Source organism: Ornithorhynchus anatinus, chromosome 2 (assembly GCF_004115215.2).
Source record: "Ornithorhynchus anatinus isolate Pmale09 chromosome 2, mOrnAna1.pri.v4, whole genome shotgun sequence".
NCBI classification, from domain to species: domain Eukaryota; kingdom Metazoa; phylum Chordata; class Mammalia; order Monotremata; family Ornithorhynchidae; genus Ornithorhynchus; species Ornithorhynchus anatinus.
Window position 1 is genome coordinate 57,600,309 of NC_041729.1, and position 17,569 is coordinate 57,617,877.

General features: G+C 39.0%; 1 protein-coding gene across 16 annotated transcripts in view; it reads right to left on the reverse strand.

The window, feature by feature from the left end:
• The window catches only part of RBFOX1 (RNA binding fox-1 homolog 1), a 1,878,609-nt gene that overhangs the window by 6,096 nt on the left and 1,854,944 nt on the right, over nt 1–17,569 (reverse strand). For 5 of the 16 annotated variants that reach the window (XM_029058007.2, XM_029058008.2, XM_007657472.4 and 2 more), the window contains exon 12: nt 12,099–12,151. The exons of the other annotated variants lie outside the window; for them this stretch is intronic. In XM_029058007.2, coding sequence (XP_028913840.1) covers nt 12,099–12,151 — 53 coding nt within the window. The remainder of the gene's footprint in view (nt 1–12,098; nt 12,152–17,569) is intronic. 16 annotated transcript variants of the gene reach the window in all.

The following is a 17,569-nucleotide window of genomic DNA, read 5'->3' on the forward strand; positions in this document are numbered from 1 at the left end:
AACTAGCAAGGAGAGAGGCTCTTACCTGCTTCAATGTCACCCAGAGAGAATCTGAAGATAATAATAATAATAATGATCGTGGTATTGTTTAAGCTCTTACTATGTGCCAAGCACTGTACTAAGTCCCAGTGTAGATATAAGATAATTGGGTCCCACATGAAGCTCACAGTCTGAGTAGGAGGAAGAAGAGGTATTGAATCCCCATTTTGCAGTTGATAGAACTGAGGCCCAGTGAAGGTAAGAGACCTGCCCATAGGCAGAGAGCAGATAAGTGGAAATCAATTGGTAGGGGTGCCAGTGAAGCAAAACAAAATGTTTTCTGCTCTTATTGTCAATCCAGCTCTGCTGGAGCTGTACAAAGGCTCTGGAGCTTTCTCTTCCTATTGATTGACACACCCTGCACCTATGTGATCCAACTTTTGCTGGGCTAGAAACACAGAAAGAATAATGAGTCTTTTTATAATGGATTTTAATAGTAGCTCACTTTCTTATTTTTCCTTAACTTATCATGAGGATTGTGCTTCTCTGCCAGATTCAAAATTTTAGGCCCATTTTTTTTGTTGTTGAAATGCCATTTCTGGAGTGGTATACAGAACCACATTTTTTGTGTGACTCTAATTTGGCAATTTCTCATATAAATTTTCTACATGGAGATATATGCCATTTGCATCCTTGCAAGTGCTTAGTAGAGTGCTCTGCACATAGTAAACACACAATACATACCACTGTTTAATTGTAGGAGGTTTAACTCTCTCGATCAGTTAAAATTTTACTTGTGTACAGGAACAGTATTTGAATGAAAGATAGAGTTTAGTAGATTAAAGATTGGGTGAAGTGATAGTTAATATATAATTGTAATTTTTCCCCAATTTGATAAAGGGCAGACAAATGGGCCCAGAATCCTCTTAGAGGAAGTGTGTTAATTCTAAAATGCATGAGATAGAATTTGGACATTCCACAATAGGTGAAAACTGGGCTATATACTTAATCCACAAGCTAGAATCTCTCTGAATCCTGGAAACAGTTATCCAAAACATTGTTTTCATTTTTGATAAAATTAGTCAAGATTAACAGGGTGCCCATTTTAAGAAAACATATGAATTACGAGTGGTTCTAGGAGTTTTCAATCAGTGGTATTTATTGAGCATTTAAACTGTGTGTAGAGCACTCTCAAAAAGGGGTTGGGAAAGTACAATACAACAGAGTTGGTATACAAGTTTCCTGACTACCAGGAGCTCAAAGGGTGGAGACCTCACAGTCTAGTTTTCATGTTATACGCTATCATTTACTTCATAACTTTAGACCCACAGGCCATATTTGCATGGGTCAGGTGTAATTTTAAAAATAACTGTCTAATGGAAGGGTTCTCTTTAAGTCAATGTGGAACAAATATAACATTTTCAGTCCAGCTAGCCTACCAGTGGGATTTATTGAGCAGTTACTAGCATTAGAGGGCTCAGGCAAATAGTATTGGCTAATGATTTTGGGTCTGTGTATTGTCCTCATCATTATCATCATCAATGGTATTTATTGAGCGCTTACCTTGTGCAGAGCACTGTGCTAAGCGCTTGGGGAAGTACAAAACAACATAGTCAGTAGACATGTTCCCTGCCAACAGTGAGTTTACAATCTAGAGAATAATATAGTATTTGTTAAGAGCTCACTATGTGCCAAGTACTGCTTTAAGCACTGGGGTAGATACAAAGAAATCAGGTTGTCCCATGTGGGGCTCATAGTCTCAATCCCCATTTTACAAATGAGGTAACTGAGGCATAGAGAAGTTAAGTGACTTGTCCATGATCACACTGAAGACAAGTGACAGAGCTTCAGTTACCTCATCTGTGAAATGGGGATTAAGACTGTGAGCTCCATATGGGACAGAGACTGGGTCCAACCTGAATCTACCCCAGCACTTAGAACAGTGTTTAGCACATAGTAAGTGCTTAACAAATGCATTCTTATTATTCTTCTTATTATTTTTAATAAGTACATTCAGTTATCCATGCTGAATTTTGACAAAAAGTCTGAAGTCTAACAAACTCAGCCAACCAATCAATAAGATTCATTCAATCAAGCAATAGATGACAAGACTGTTAGCTCTTTGTGGGCAGGGAACTGGTCTACCAACTCTGTTCAACTGTACTCTCCCAAGCATTCCGTTTGGAACAGTTCAGTGTTACAGATCGATTGAGCATTTACTGTGTGCAAGAGCCCCACAGCACTTATGTATGTATCTGTAATTTTATTCATTTATATTGATGTCTGTCTTCCCTCCTCAAGACTGTAAGCTCATTGTGGATGGGGAATGTCACTGTTTATTGTTGTACTGTACTTTCCCAAGAGCTTAGTACAGTGTGGTGCACACAGCACTCTTCCCCTCTTCAAAGCCTTACTGAGAGCTCACCTCCTCCAAGAGGTCTTCTCAGATGGAGCTTCCCCTTTTCCCTCTGCTCCTCCCCCTCTCTCTTCCTCTCCCCTCAGCACTGTGCTCATTTGTATATATTTTTATTACCCTATTTATTTTGTTAATGAGGTATACATCCCCTTGATTCTATTTATCGTGATTATGTTGTCTTGTTTTTGTCCATCTGTCTCCCCTAATTAGACTATAAGCCCGTCATTGGACAGGGATTGTCTCTATCTGTTGCCGAACTGTACATTCCAAGCACTTAGTACAGTGCTCTGCACATAGTAAGCGCTCAATTAATACTACTGAATGAATGAATTAATTAACAGTAAGTGCTCAATAAATGTGACTGACAATGAATGAATGAATGAAGAGGACTGTAGTATGCACTTGGGAGAGAATGAGCACTCACTTTGAGTGGATCGATATACTAAGGACTTGGGAAAGTAAAGTACATTTAGTAGACATGATCCCTGCCCTCGAAATGCTTACAGTTTAGTGTGGGAGACAGATCCAGAATAATTTACAGAAAGTAGGAAGAAGGAAAATAGTTATGTGAGTGCTAAAGTAATAGGCTACATACAAAAGTGCTGTAAGTGTGTGTAATGCATAAAACGATGTTGTTGGTTGGCACAGAGTTTCATTCTGACTAGCCTCAAGGGATCCTAAATATATGTCTAGCAATCTTAAAAAGGAATTTTAATAAAACTAATTCCACCCAGATTAGGGTAGTTTCAGAAAAAAACACCCTTTCAAAAATGTTTTTTTTAAATGAAAAAACCATTGCTGTAGGGTTAAATTCCCCTATTGTTTTCTGTCTAATAAAGCAAATTTTGTTAGGGTAATTAAGAAATTAGCATTTAATTTTGTTTGTTTGACCCTCTGACAGTATGCCTTGTGAAGAAAGTCAGCCGTTATCATAATCTTAGACCAGACAACTGAAAATTCTGATAAAATTTCATGGAATGATGAGCCACATAACAGCACTGAAGCAAATCAAACCCTTTTCTGTCCCCGAGTTTCAAAACAAATCCGATTTCTAGATCATTTAACTTCTGGTTTTGTTAGAGGCAATTTAGAGAAAACTATAATGAAAGTGTCTTCCCCATTAGGTAAAAACAACACTACTACCTAAACAAGTTTATGAATCTTTCTCCAGCTAAACTTTCTCCAGCTACATACTTTAAAGATAAATTTTCATTTTCACCATATTAATTTTGAGGAATCTAAGCCAGAAGACCTTTTCAAGGAAAAAGAACTAGACTTAGATGCTGTCAGGGGAAAATACCCTAAAAGTTTCCTCTCTAATGAATACATTTTTTCTTTGTAGGGTGACCTCTACCTTCAGAATATGATAGCTTTATTATGATTAATAAATTTCATTTTCACAGAGGAAAAGGAACAGTGTCAGCTTAAACGTAAAGCAAGGCAGCTTCTTTTTCAATGCCCTTGTATGACATTGCAGTTTTAGATGACTACAAGGTTATTAGGAAAGATATGGACTCTAACCTCTGAGGAACTAGTAAGTCAAAATCCTTGCTGATGGCTAAAATCGACCCCCCAAGAAACTCAGGGCAATTCTTAGGAACGTTTGAAAGAGCTGGAACAGCTTCCTTTTGGACTGAATTATGACCTAACCCTTAAAATTGTTATTTCTCTCAGTAGTCCCTGGCCTCATGCCCCCTGACAGAAAATTTTTATGAACTGACCCATTTTATCTAGAAAAGACATGATCTGGGATGAACCTACACTTGACATTTTAAAAATTTGGGGGACATGGGCCAGAAGATAAAATCATGAATTTCACAGAACATGGAAAACTTGCTCAACCCAAATCCCAAGCACAGAACAAAGAGTTGATATGTGTTGGGAATAACCATCTCACTCATAAACATCAAAATGCTTTGGGTAGAGGGGTTTGCTTATCACAAGACTTTCAAATCATATTTATTGTGGTTAGCGATGTTGCTGTAAAAATCATTTGAAGCTTACAGTGATTTTCATCTGAAGATGAAGGCCTCAGGGGCTATTTCTCTGAGGCAAGGTTAAGTGTAATACTGAGAGAAACTCCAGAGTATAGAATGCTTTCTCCACAGGTATGACAGATTATTTATGGAAACAAACATAACTTTTTTTTATTCTTCTTTTGGAGATGGAGAAGACATGAGTTTCTTGGGAGTTTTGCAAATTCACTGAATGGTGCCAATGTAGAAATACCTTATATGCACCAAGTGGTTTACTTTGTTCTCAGTTCTAAATAAAACATAAAATAACCTTCTGGCAATACATGGATTTGTGTCCTGGGAAGGGTATAGATAGTAAACAGACCAAATTCAAATCTGTTTCAGAAATGGCCTTCACATCAATTCCACAGAGTCATTCACAAATGAACAGACTATCTACTTTCCTTTTGGGACTTTCTCTTGGAAAGTGACGTACCTCTCTGGAATTGCTAATCTACAATCACATTTTTTACTAGGCTATCTCAGCTGTGCCTAAATTTTTTAATCCTATTCACAATCCATTGTAGCTAATAGATTACCTTATGACCTGTGTGAAAGGGATGGATGAGGATGGTTTCCCTTGTTTGATTGTGAAGCTACCTTTAAGGTCCAGAGGGTGTCCCTTGACTATGATGTAGGACTTGAACTACATTCCCATGTTTCCTCCATAATGTCCCCATTCAGCCTACATCTTTTCAGGCTAAAAAGTCTTTAATTTATTCAGTTGCATCTTCCTTTCCTTGATCTCCTTTGTTGCCCATCTTGCAAACTTTCCCAGCTTTGTTAATTTTTTCCTAAAATATGGCCACCAGAACTGTACAGAGTATTCCAGGTAAATTCCGCAGTATGGAAGGGATATTTAAATCTGTTCTGCTAAAGATTTGTAATCCTCAGGTCTCAGTCAAACAAAACTGAAAAGGTGTCAGGGAATGGCCTTAACCCATTACTGATATTCTGTGTAAAGAATTTGGAAAGCCTGGATGAAAAATGGAGGTGCATCAAGGTACATTATTAAAAAGCTTGCATTCTGCACACACTCCGCACACTATGGTCCTCCTGCCCCTCATGCATTGGGATTGGCTATAACCTTCTTTCAACTCAGTTATCAAAACTTCATAGTAAACACTTCATAACTGCTTTTTTGTCCACCAGCAATTTTTCACTTGTAAATATCTACTATAGAAGTTCAATATTTCTTCCTAAGTGGTTATCCTTTAAGCTTCTGCAAACCAAGAATCAAGTCAGATCCAGGATGCCTTTGTAACAAGCATGGCAATGTTCCCATAAGACAAGATTCTGAGGAACTCCTGTATGGCCCAAAAGATGCCTGTCCCAGACCACATTTGTAATAAAAAAACATTTTTCTTCCATAGCTTATTTCAAAAATACCTTCACACTGCTTGCATGCTAAGGGGAACAGCTAATGGGCACCCCTCTCTCAAGGAGAGCTTGCATATTTATTTGCATGTGAAGGAATCACAAATTGTAGTGATGCAAGGACAAGGGGAAAGAAGACAAGGCCAGTGACCAGCCCTTCTTTCTCCACACAGCCTCACCTCAGGTGTGGACTTCAAGCGCAGGCTAAGGAGGGTAACCCAATCCTGATGCCAGAGGGAGAGGTGAATGTTAACCTCTTTACTCCACTGGTTGCCCAAACTGCTGTCGCTAGTGAGCAACCAAAGAAAATGTTTCAGAGGGGCGAAGACTGTTGAAACAATGAAAATGCCACAGGCTAGCTTTACACTGGGGCACAGGTCTATGCAGAGTTGTGGTGTTTAAACTAAAAAAAAAGAAATAAAAGTGGGAATGTATTTGTATGTGCTCCCTTGGAGCAGGGATGGTATCTACCAATTCTACTGCACTGTGCTTCCCAACAGTTTAATAGAGTGTTCTGAATATAGTAAGCGCTCAATGAATACCAATTATTGATTGATGTATTGCTCTGTTGGTGACTGGAGGGCAGAGGGCCCATTTCTTTGGGTAAACTCCCCAATGTATCTCACACAGAGCCAGCCTCTCCCCTGAAGTTTGTGATAAAAAATCATTTCACAACAATGGAGGTAACTCTTAGTGACTGAAAATGGAGAAGCAGCTTGATCTAGGAAAAGCCTAGACCATGGGACTGGGAATCAAAAGGACCGGCTTCTAATCTCCCCTCTGCCACTTGTCTGTTGTGTGGCCTTGAGCAAGTCATTCCACTTCTCTGTGCCTCATCTGTAAAATGGAGATTAAGACTGTGAGCCCCATGCGGGACAGGGACTGCATCCAACCTGATTAGATGCTCTCTAACCCCAAGTCTTAGTACAGTGCTTGGCACATAGTAAGCACTTAACAAATATGCAAAAAAAAGGGTGAGAGTCAGTTATTTGGAAGAAATTCCATGAGGTGATACTGAGAGACGGAGAGTGTGCTGGACCACATGAAAGGCTCAGTGATGACAATGATGATGGTACTCAATAAATTGTTTGATTGACTGATTGATGGCCAGGTGTTCATGGTTCATGAATCCAGAAGTTAAAGGAAATGGACTGGGGATCTGGATTAGTTATAAAGAAAAACTTATCCTTCAGGGTAATAAAACCCTGAATCAGACTACTAAGGAAAATTAGATACCTTCCTCCCTGGAGATCTAGTTCTCCAAAACAATATGATCCACAATAAATTGTTCCAAATGGCTTAGTTATTCCTATGCCTTGAGGCAAATAATGGGTCCAAATGACCAGTGGAGTTCCTTTCAGTCTACAGTTCTGTGACTTCTAACCCATTTCTCATGAAGATTGGCTTGTCCATGTTAGACTTCATAACACCCAATCAGGGAGAATTTTCCACTGATTCCAAAATAACCCCTTCAAACTCCACTTATAAGGTTCCCACCTGTTATGGAAGTTGAATGAACCTTTGTTCATAGCACTCATCCCACCGTGTTGTGCAGCAGTTTTGAGCTTCCCTGCTCAAACTGCAACAAGATATGTGGCTGGGAACATTACCATAAGAATAGACTACCAAAGGAAATGGGAAGATTCTTAACCATGGAGGAGTTTGATTTTTTTTAAAAGAGAGACAATAGAAAACAATCTTCTGGAGGCCTGCAGCTGAACAAGGTGACCTCTAGAGGATTCTTTAATTTATGTCAGCAAAATTGATATGCTCAAAACCCAATGCACATTTGGGTGGAAGTTCAACAGTTTAGGATTCATTTGTTTTAGAACGAAGGGACAATTGCAGTACCCAACATACTGAACCAGCACACCATAAATCCATCTACCCTCTGTCTTGCTGCAAGCTTTGGGGCAGCCCGGGTTGAGGATCTCACACACTCACCCACCCACACACACACACAAAACATTCAGGGCAAACACCAATTCTGATACTGTCCTTGCTTATCAGGAGAGCTACAGATTGCAAATCCTGTATTTACAAATCACAGAACTTCAGCTTTACTTAATCTCTGTCCCATTGTCACATCTGACTAGCCATGTGGACTGACCTAGAACTGTGAGCACAGTCAGGCAAGCTGTTAAAGACATAATGACAAAGGAACCTAAAAAGGTCTGCCGGTGTTTCCTCTGGGTGAGACAGAGGATTAATCCAACCTCACTTCATAAAGACAGAGGATAATCCAAGTCTTTACTGATTCTGATAATCTGATCCGACCTTAGCACATTTTGTACTAGAACCATGACCACAAGCCTAAAGAAATCACAAACCATAGACACCAAGCCGAGCAATTTGAGGCAGCATCATAATTCTTTTTCAAGTGCTGTGAGAAGGAATGCTTGAATTTGGGGAGGGTGGGAGGAGGAGGGAGTTTTGCTGGGTGCATTAGAAGAGCAATTTCTTCTCTTTCTGAAGAGACCTATCCTAGGAGTAAACTGAGAATAGCAGCACACACCAAATGATAGCTGAGGCAAAAAAAAAGTATTGATATATCTCACAACTCTGATTTTACAGTTTAGTGAAAATCTAAAGCACTGTATTTCTGAAAATGTCACAGACATTCAAAGAACTACACCAAATGGGGGCAATGCCACCTATCAATGAAAAGAATCCGTTTAGGACGGACACCACACTTGTAAAAATTCAGGTCTGGCATTTCAGCTTTCTCTGGATAAATCACCTTTATGAATAATTCTACCCTATTGATTGTTTACAGAACTTTGAACAGAATCTGGAATATAATACAAACAGTATATCAAACAGTAATAGAGGGATTCTTGGCTATGACAAATCAGACTCCATTGTTTTTAGTAATCCTTTCAAACAGTTTTCATCTTCCAAGATTTTTCAAGCTTCAAGTGCTACCAAATCCATTCCAATCCAATCAAATCCTAATCCAAATTAGGATTCCTGGAATGATGGAAAGGGATGCAGCTGATACAGCACTGCTCTGGAAGTGAGGCAATTTGGCCCTATGTCTACAATCACCTCTGTCAACCTGGAATAGAACTGTGGAGGTTCTTTGACTATCTTTTCCCCTTTGGAAGATTGAGGATGTCCACCCTGACCCTCTAATTCTTGGGGCTTTATTCAACTCTTCAATTTGTTACCCTTGAATCCTACATTACTTCACTAGCTCACTTTACCACTTTACTACTTAAAATTGCTTAAAAAGACATGACACAACTATAAATATTTATCCATAAAAGGCTGGGGTTTGTGTGCAGAACATTATCACTACTTTAGGGCTTAAATGGTGTACAGCCCATTCCCACTGGTCCTGAGACAGCCGATGTCATAATTGTCTTTGTTCTTTTCTGAGGGTTTACCCTCCCCCAAGAAAGAATGAGAAATGTGAAGCATGAATGGGCTTTGCAGAAATAAGGGGAATCACCTGTAAAATGGAGATAAAGACTGTGAGCCCCACAAGGGACATGGACTGTGTCCAACCTGATTTGCTTATAGCTATCCTAACGCTTACTACAGTTCCTGTCACAAAGTGAGCACTTCACAAATACCATTTTTAAAAAAAATTAGGGAAAGGGAGTGTTCCCAGAGAATCAGAGAGGGATGGATCAAGTTTCCACTACCAAAGTGGAAGAGATGGTCAAGTACCATAACCTAGGTCATGGAGATCAAAATAACAACAGATACCCACTATCACCCCCAACATTGCATTCTCATGGCTTTTAAGGGGACCCTTAGAAGTTCAACCTGAAAATTGTTTGGTGGTTCTGGGTATCCAGGAAAAGGGGATTTAAAAAAAAATACCCAGGAATGAAAGGTATAGTTTTGCCAGCTAAAATGAGATCTTTTGGACCTAAACCTGGATTACTGTGCGCATTTCTGGTAGCTGCATATTTAGCAGGGCTTCCTGGAGGTGAAGGGAAAGGGAAAAGTACCATGGTGATAAGGAGGATGGGAGAGCTTCCAGCAAAAGGTAGACCAGAAATATTAGGGCATTTTATGCTTTAAATACAAAGTCAGACAAGGGACATCATGGGAGTTTATAAAATCATGAAGGGTGTGGAGAGGGGGAACACAGAATTGTTTTTTCACCAAATCCCACAAAGCCCCAACAAAAAAGAGGAACATGCAGCCTTCAGCAACAAACTTCCAGCCACATATATCAAAAGGTGCTGGACATTGCCTCCATTATAAACACCTAGTCAGTCACTGTGGCCAGTATATCATCTGGTATGATCACAAGGTGAGGTCATTTCCATGGTGATAAAAGCTCCATCAAGTGCCTCAGTGCTACGGGGGAAGACACAAAGACTTTTGGCCTCAGTTTTTGGGGCCAATTTCAGCTTTCCAGTGAAACCTAGTAAAGCTGCTCCCTGTTGAGGTTGAGAATATCATAGCTAGAGCCATGCTACCAATGTAAAGAAGTCTTGCTTAGGAAAACATACTTCCCCACAATTGCTGCTGTAAGGCTAAATGTTTCTTATGCCAATTTCCAAGGTTAGAAAAGTCTTAACCTCTCCAGGAAAACATAGACTATCCTAAAGAATGAGGTAGTTTAAACCATCACTAAAAATAAAAGCCCAGAAAAAATTCATCCTTTTGACCCAATGACATTTATTTGAATCAACTTTTCTCTAGACACTTTTTATAAAAATAACTTACAGCATAACAGTTCACCACGCCATATGCCAAGATAAATATCTATCATTAATGAGGCAACTTTTCCACGTTTGGTCCTTATCACCCAGATCTTGTGTATGACCCACCCAGAACTAAGCGGTGGAGTGAAACGTTTGGTCAAATAAGAGTAAATGGTTGAATTCTCTACCAATGTTAGTAATTGTTCACGTAGCAAAAGAAAACCCCTACAGTGCAGTTTATCCTTTAATTGTAACTGTATTTCTTTTTCAAGGTTCAGAGAGAATAATCTAAACCAGGACAGGACCGCAAGAAAACACTCTGCTAGGTTAGTAATATCATTAGCACTTGCTGGAAAAACCCAGATCCTGAATTTGGCCTCTAGAAATATCAAACAAAACTAAAACCAAACAAGTTTATACCCAAATTGAATAAACTGTCATTTGTGTCTAATATATTTCTGGCTTGAGATTTCAAACTTTTCCAAATTAAGAAAAACAAACAAACAAACACACAAGAACACTAGACAAATCAACTTCAGAACACTTAAAACTTGAGGGCTTAAAGTAGAGTCAAACTACAAGGTTTAATGCAGCCTTGCAAATAATTACCAAAAGTCCATCATCTCGTTAATGCTCTTCTCCTTCTCCCTATCAGTACCATCCCACCTGGAAACTTAGCAAGTAACAACATGAATAAAAAGTTTTCTTCCTACCAGACAGCTAGCTATTTGCAAGGCTGCTTTAATATCTCACTTCCATTTAAATAGTAGATCCTTGACTTTTTCAGATAAACATGGAAGTATTGTAAATGCTCACACCATCTTTTGCTTTTGGTTAATAACAGCATATTAGTAGGGTTACCTATTAATACACTGTTTAATAATACACTGTACCTATTAATACATTCTCAATAGTTGCTGTTTTCTTCATTAAATAGCATTACATTGGGCTTTAGGATGGACAGTCCCCTGCATCATTTAATAAAATAATTCTAGCCTACCCCAAATTTGGATTTAATTGTTCCAAGCCATGTTCATTCAACAGGCAAAATTTCTCTAGCCATTTGTCTCAGGCCATTATGCAAATGCTACTTGCAAATATGCTATCAAAAAGCCAAACCTTCCTTTCCTCTGAAGCCTGTTGCTTACAGCATGATGTTTAAATGGAAAAGAAATGGAGTACCTTTACTTATTAGAATTAAAATTGCTTTTCAGTAATTCTTAGAGTTTGTATTAGCACAATGACTGCGCATGCCCGAAGAGTCGCATAAAAAAAAAATCTGTGAATCTACAACACATCAAACAGCATATACAACTGTTTCTTGTACATCTTTCAACCTCTCCTTCATTTTGTACTTTAACAGTGCAGACTTAATCATACTCGAAGGTTTTAAAGTAGCTTCAACACATTCTTACTTTTCTGGATCATGTATTATTGAAACTGGAAATAAAACATCAAAGTCAGCAAAATACCTAATGTCTTTTATATGGCAGAGCCCAAAGGCTGCAGCTATAACTTAGTGAGATGACTCCAGAGATTTCTATTATGGACTTTTACTAAGCTTTCTATAGTGATTAACTGCAGCATGTGAAAAAGGATATTGAAACCTGGATGGATGCATCAAGAAGTATCAATGATTGTTACCTGCAGAGGTGTTACAAGAAATTTCATCTGCTGCAACGAAGACGAATTGATTTCTGCAAGAGAAGATAAAATTCACAATACTGCTTGCTCACTGGGACATGTGCTATCTGCCAATCGACTTGATGTGTACAGATGGGGGAGGGACGTGCTTCATTTTAATGAATGTAGCCAGGAAAAGTGTTGACAAATTTCAGAATTGTCAAGTTGAGAGGGTCAGGAGGTAAGCATGCTGGGATCTTTTAAATGAAATAATGGTAACATCTGAATATAGTCTAAGTACAAACTACTGTACTTGAATCTTGTGGTCTAGTGTTACCAATATGTCATGCTAAAATATATTTATTGGCTAGGAAATTTCACAATATATTTATGGGGAGATCTATGCTAAAAGGGCATTAAATAAAATATGTAGAAACTTTTATGGGAAAAAATATCATTTTATAACTACAGCTAATCAGAAATATAAAAATTAAAAGTATTTTTGAATATTTTAAGTTTCTAATATATTGCCCAACAGAAAACACATTTTCTGCTATTAAAAATAATTTGATATATTATGTTCTCATGTCAGCACTATAGGCTTACCACCAAAAGTGGCCTATCTAATAAATGACATAAATTTTTGTTTTAAAAGAAGCTTTCTCTTGCAAAATTCTTTCTGCCACAAGGTGGAATAAAAATAAAAATGGAAAATGCACTTTTTATTTGCCTTAATAAAAAGAAAAGACAACAGAACTCTCTTTAGAAGATCCCACATAAATTTTCCCATATCTGGATAGCATTTTCAAATATCTCAGCCTCTCCTAGCCACCCACTGACTTTCCCTCATTAGGATATTAACCCCAGTAAGAAAATTTCAGACTCTGATCCCCTAAAAAAGACTTGAGAGCTTTATTCTAGCATATTATGTGTGTGTGTTTATGTCCATTGTGGGAGGTGAGGTGCATGCACATGTGATCTAAACTGGATATTATTTTTAAATACCTAAAGGTTTAGCAATTCAAAAGTCTACTCATCTTCCTCACCCTGGAAACCATTCATAATTGAACAAAGTCTGCAAATTCAATTTTGGGTGTTCTAAATACCAAGGTTTTCTGAAGTTAAACATCAGAACACATTTTAATTACATCCTTCACTCAGACAATAAGACTAGCTCCAGTTCTACTAGCCTAAAACTCTTCCAAATCTATGAAACCTGAAACCTAGGTTTGAAGATTTAAATGAAGTAAGGATGGAAAATTCAACTTGCTTTAAAGGAAACCAAAACAAAGATTTAGATTGATTTTCCTTTCCAGTCTCTGATTTATAAAGATTTCAGTCAAGTTTCAACAGCAAGTGCTGAAAGAGTATAGGATTTTCAGGTGGAGAGAACCTAATTGGCTTTATCTGTACACTATGTTTCTTTTTCTTTTTCAGTTCCCACAGCTTGTTTCATGGTTTCTAATGGGGTAAAATTTAGTCGGCAGCAAGAATTGATAGTTCTACAAATAAAGAAAAGCCAAGTCCTCCCTAGCACAGAACATTTTGGGATGTTATCATCAGTTCTCCACTCGATTTTAGGGCTATGATCAGGCCCCCAAATCGGAGCAGGAAATGTTCTCCTGCTTTTTCTGCCATCCATAATTCTCCTAGTGTATCACCCTGTGTTTTCCGATTCTCCATTTCTCTCAGAAGATCACCTCAGATTCCTAGTCACGCTCACTGTTCAGGCTTTTGAAGATAATGCTCAGGGGTATTTAAAGCCTACAATATGCCTACAATAAAATACGTACCCAGAATATTTCTAGAGGGCTGAGATTTGATGAGATTCGGGAGTTCAAATGGGACAATGTGGCTCCATAAAGCTCTGATTGAGATCTGATAATGGGGGCCAACTATGGATAGAGCCAACACAGTCATCACCTAAAGATTTCTACCCCCTTCCCACTGGCTCCACACCAAGAGGGAGAGATGGAAGCAGTGGAAGTTGAAGTGGGCAAAAGGAGCTCGATGGGAGAGGTTCCAGCATGGGAGTATTCCTCTCAGGAAGATAGATGTCATTGCTATGTGAGCGCTCACTGCTCTGGCTAATACTTAATGAGATGAGAAGGAGCATGGCCTAGTGGAAAGAGCACAGGCCTCAGAATCAAAGGACCTGGGTTCTAATCCTGCTCCACCACTTGTCTTCAGGGTGACCTTGGGTAAGTCACTTTACTTCTCTATGCCTCCAACCCTCATCCATAAAATGGAGATTCAATACTTGTTCTCCCTCATATTTAGATTGTGAGCCCCATGAGGGATTATTGTGAATCCATCCCCATGCTTAGTACAGTGCTTGACACATAGTATGTGCTTAACAAATGACACAATTATGAATTAGATCACAAGATCTGCTCCCACATTTCTCTCCACCTTCAATACTTAAGAGGGAAGTGGATTCTAGTGAAAGACTTGAAAATTGAAAGTCTCTTCACTGATTCAACCCCAGGGGGTACTTTCCAAAAACCCCAAAACACTGTGAAAATTGTTTACTAGTCATCTTAGTTGCCTCTTGATTCAGAGTTCTGGGTAAGTTGTTCAAATATTTATTCTGGGAGAGGGCCATAACTGCAGTGTTCATTCCAGCATTTCCCTGAGCTGTCCATATTCTAGATTCCCCCTTCACTCAACTTCCAGCCTCTCATTCATTCTTCCACTCCAGCTCCTATATCTTCTTTCACCCTTTCATTTCCACCTGGGTCTTCACTCACTAGATTCAAAATTCATCTCAAAGTTCATCCGCTTTGAGGTATTCAATAAAGGAAGAGAGAGAAAAATGGGAAGATGAGAGAAAACATCCATTGCTGATGGTGTCTTCTTTCAGTAATGATGGGTGAGCCTCAGTTCTGAGACTTTGGAACCAAGAACTGATGGGGAGGATTAATTATAGTTCCTGGCTTATGTTGAGCCACCCTCATATCCCTGTTAGCCTTGTTCTTCCTGGAGCACAGAGTGCAACAAGTGAATAGGAGGCAGGGGTACCAGCACGTTCCTCTATAGCACTGTGCAGTCTCAGCTCATGTGAGTCATTTTACAGACAGAACTGGAATTGGAAGCCAGGTCTCCCAATTCTGAGCACATAGCTCTTTCCACTGGACCGACAGCAGGACTCAAAAAACTCTACCCCTCTGAAGCATAATAAAGAAATAATCTTTCCAGTCCTGAATTTACCAGGAAATAAAAGGGGAAAATCTCTTTTGGGAGTTGCTGCCCTATGTAGATGGACAGAATCTTGTACAGATGTAAAGCAATGTAGTCATTTAAAAAGGTTACATTAAAATTAGCATGGGTGGCTTGCAGTTCACCATTGGAAAGGCTGAGCTGGAATAGCTCAAATTGAGGACTTAGCTTCTTAGGCAAGCAAACTTTAGCCTCATCTTGGGATAAGCCAAAGGAACGACTAAGAAGTCCCATTTTAACTATCTTTCACCTTGACAACATTTAAGATCTATGAAAATCTGTCACCCTAGGAGCAGTGAACTGTGCTCTGGTGTTCAGTAAATCAGTCAGTCTGTCAATCGCATTTATTGAGCACTTACAGTGTGCAGAGTACTGTACTAAGTGCTTGGGAGAGTACAACATAACTGATACGTTCCCTTCCCTCATGTGTGAGTTTGTGTTTTTCTGTACCACTTTTCCCAATTGAATTCTCTTGGATTTTCTCCAGGAAGGCTATCCTGCACGGAAAATCCCCCCAAATTGACCCTAAATGTATAAACTTCCCCTCAGAAAGATCAACTCTTTAGCCTCCTTCCCATTACTGGTCCCTCCCTATGTTCACCACCTCTTAGGAATGATAGACTTCATTCCACTCTATCCCCTGATTTGGATTGCATCAGTTCCTCCATTTCAATAAAGGCCAGTGGTATCTTCCAGGTCCCACTGATGCCTCGCATGGAACATCCTGATTATATAATAAATGCATTAATACAAATAATTATATGGATTCATGGATGAATTCATGTAGATCTGAAAAACTCCCTTTCCAAATATAATTCAGTACAAAAAATTGCTACTAACACTTCAATTGTTTTCTTCATGAATGCATTTCTAGATTTGCTTTGCTAGGCATTTTATTCAAGACACTGTCATTTACACAATGGCATGTATCCAGTGGACACAAAATAAGTATGACTAAGCCTCAGAAATTCTATCTCCTTAGTGAAAGCCTTATTGGCTAAAAATGGTGTACAACCCCTTTGTATAAGACAAACCAGATATTAAAGTTACTTTGCCTTTTAAAAAAAATCAGAACATTCATACACTGGCAAACATCATGACATTATCTCATTTCAAGAAAGTAAGGAACAAAGAGACATGCCAATCCATGTAAATGATCTTCTTGGGTGATCTGGTTTCTGGCCATGAATGAATACTTAAGTAGACCATAAAGTATTTGTAGAGATCATATAAATCAGCTACAAAGAAATATATTGGGTCCCCTGAACTTTTGCCCTTTCTCTAATGAAATTGCAGAATGATTCCACAGAGAATTTTCACTTTTCCCCAAGTACTGAAAGCCTGAAGCATAATATCTTCCATTTAGATGTCCACTTCAGGATTAAAACAGAAACAGTTAGCCAGGTTCAATGATTTTATTAATTTAGTCAACTCTTGATAATTTGTGGAAAGGGAGGGAATAAGTACGTGAAGGGGGATTTTTTTCTAGTTTGCTACCATTTCCATCCTAGGGGAGGTACTTCAAATGAAAATCCTCCAATAGAAGCAGCGTGGGCTTTGAAAGAGCATCGGCCTATGAGTAAGGTGACTGGGTTCTAATCCTGGCTCCACTACTTGTCAGCTGTGTGACCTTTTGTTTCTTTTGTGTTTTATATACTTTCAGTCATTATTTCACCCCTCTCATCTCCTGGCCCTTTTTTCCAACTAGAGAAATCATTATCATCATCAGTGGTATTTATTGGGCACTAATGTGTGCAGAGCACTCCACTAAGCTCTTGGGAGAATACAATACAATGTTGATAGACAGGTTCCATGCACACAGTGAGTTTGCAGTCTAAAGGTGAGAGACAGGTATTGACATAAATAAATTATAATATGTAGTTTATAGATATGCACATAAGTGCTTTGAGTTTGAGGGTGGGCAAATATCCAATGCCCAAAAGTCACAAATCCAAGAGGGTAGATGACAGAAGGGAGAGAGAGTTGGGGGAAGAGAGGGCCTAACTAGGGAAGACCTCTGGGAGGAGATGTGATCTTAGTAAGGCTTTGAACATGTGGGGAGTGGTGATCTGTTTTATATGGGGGGGGAAGGGAGTTCCAGGCTAGGAGGAGGACATGGCAAAGGGGTTGGTGACAAGAAAGACAATGAATAAGCTGGCAATAGAGAAACAAAGTGTTCAAGCTAGGCTGTAGTAAGACATTAATGAGGTAAGATAGGAGGCAGTGAGCTGTTTTAAAGACAATGGTAAGGAGTTCCTGTTTGACGTGGAGGT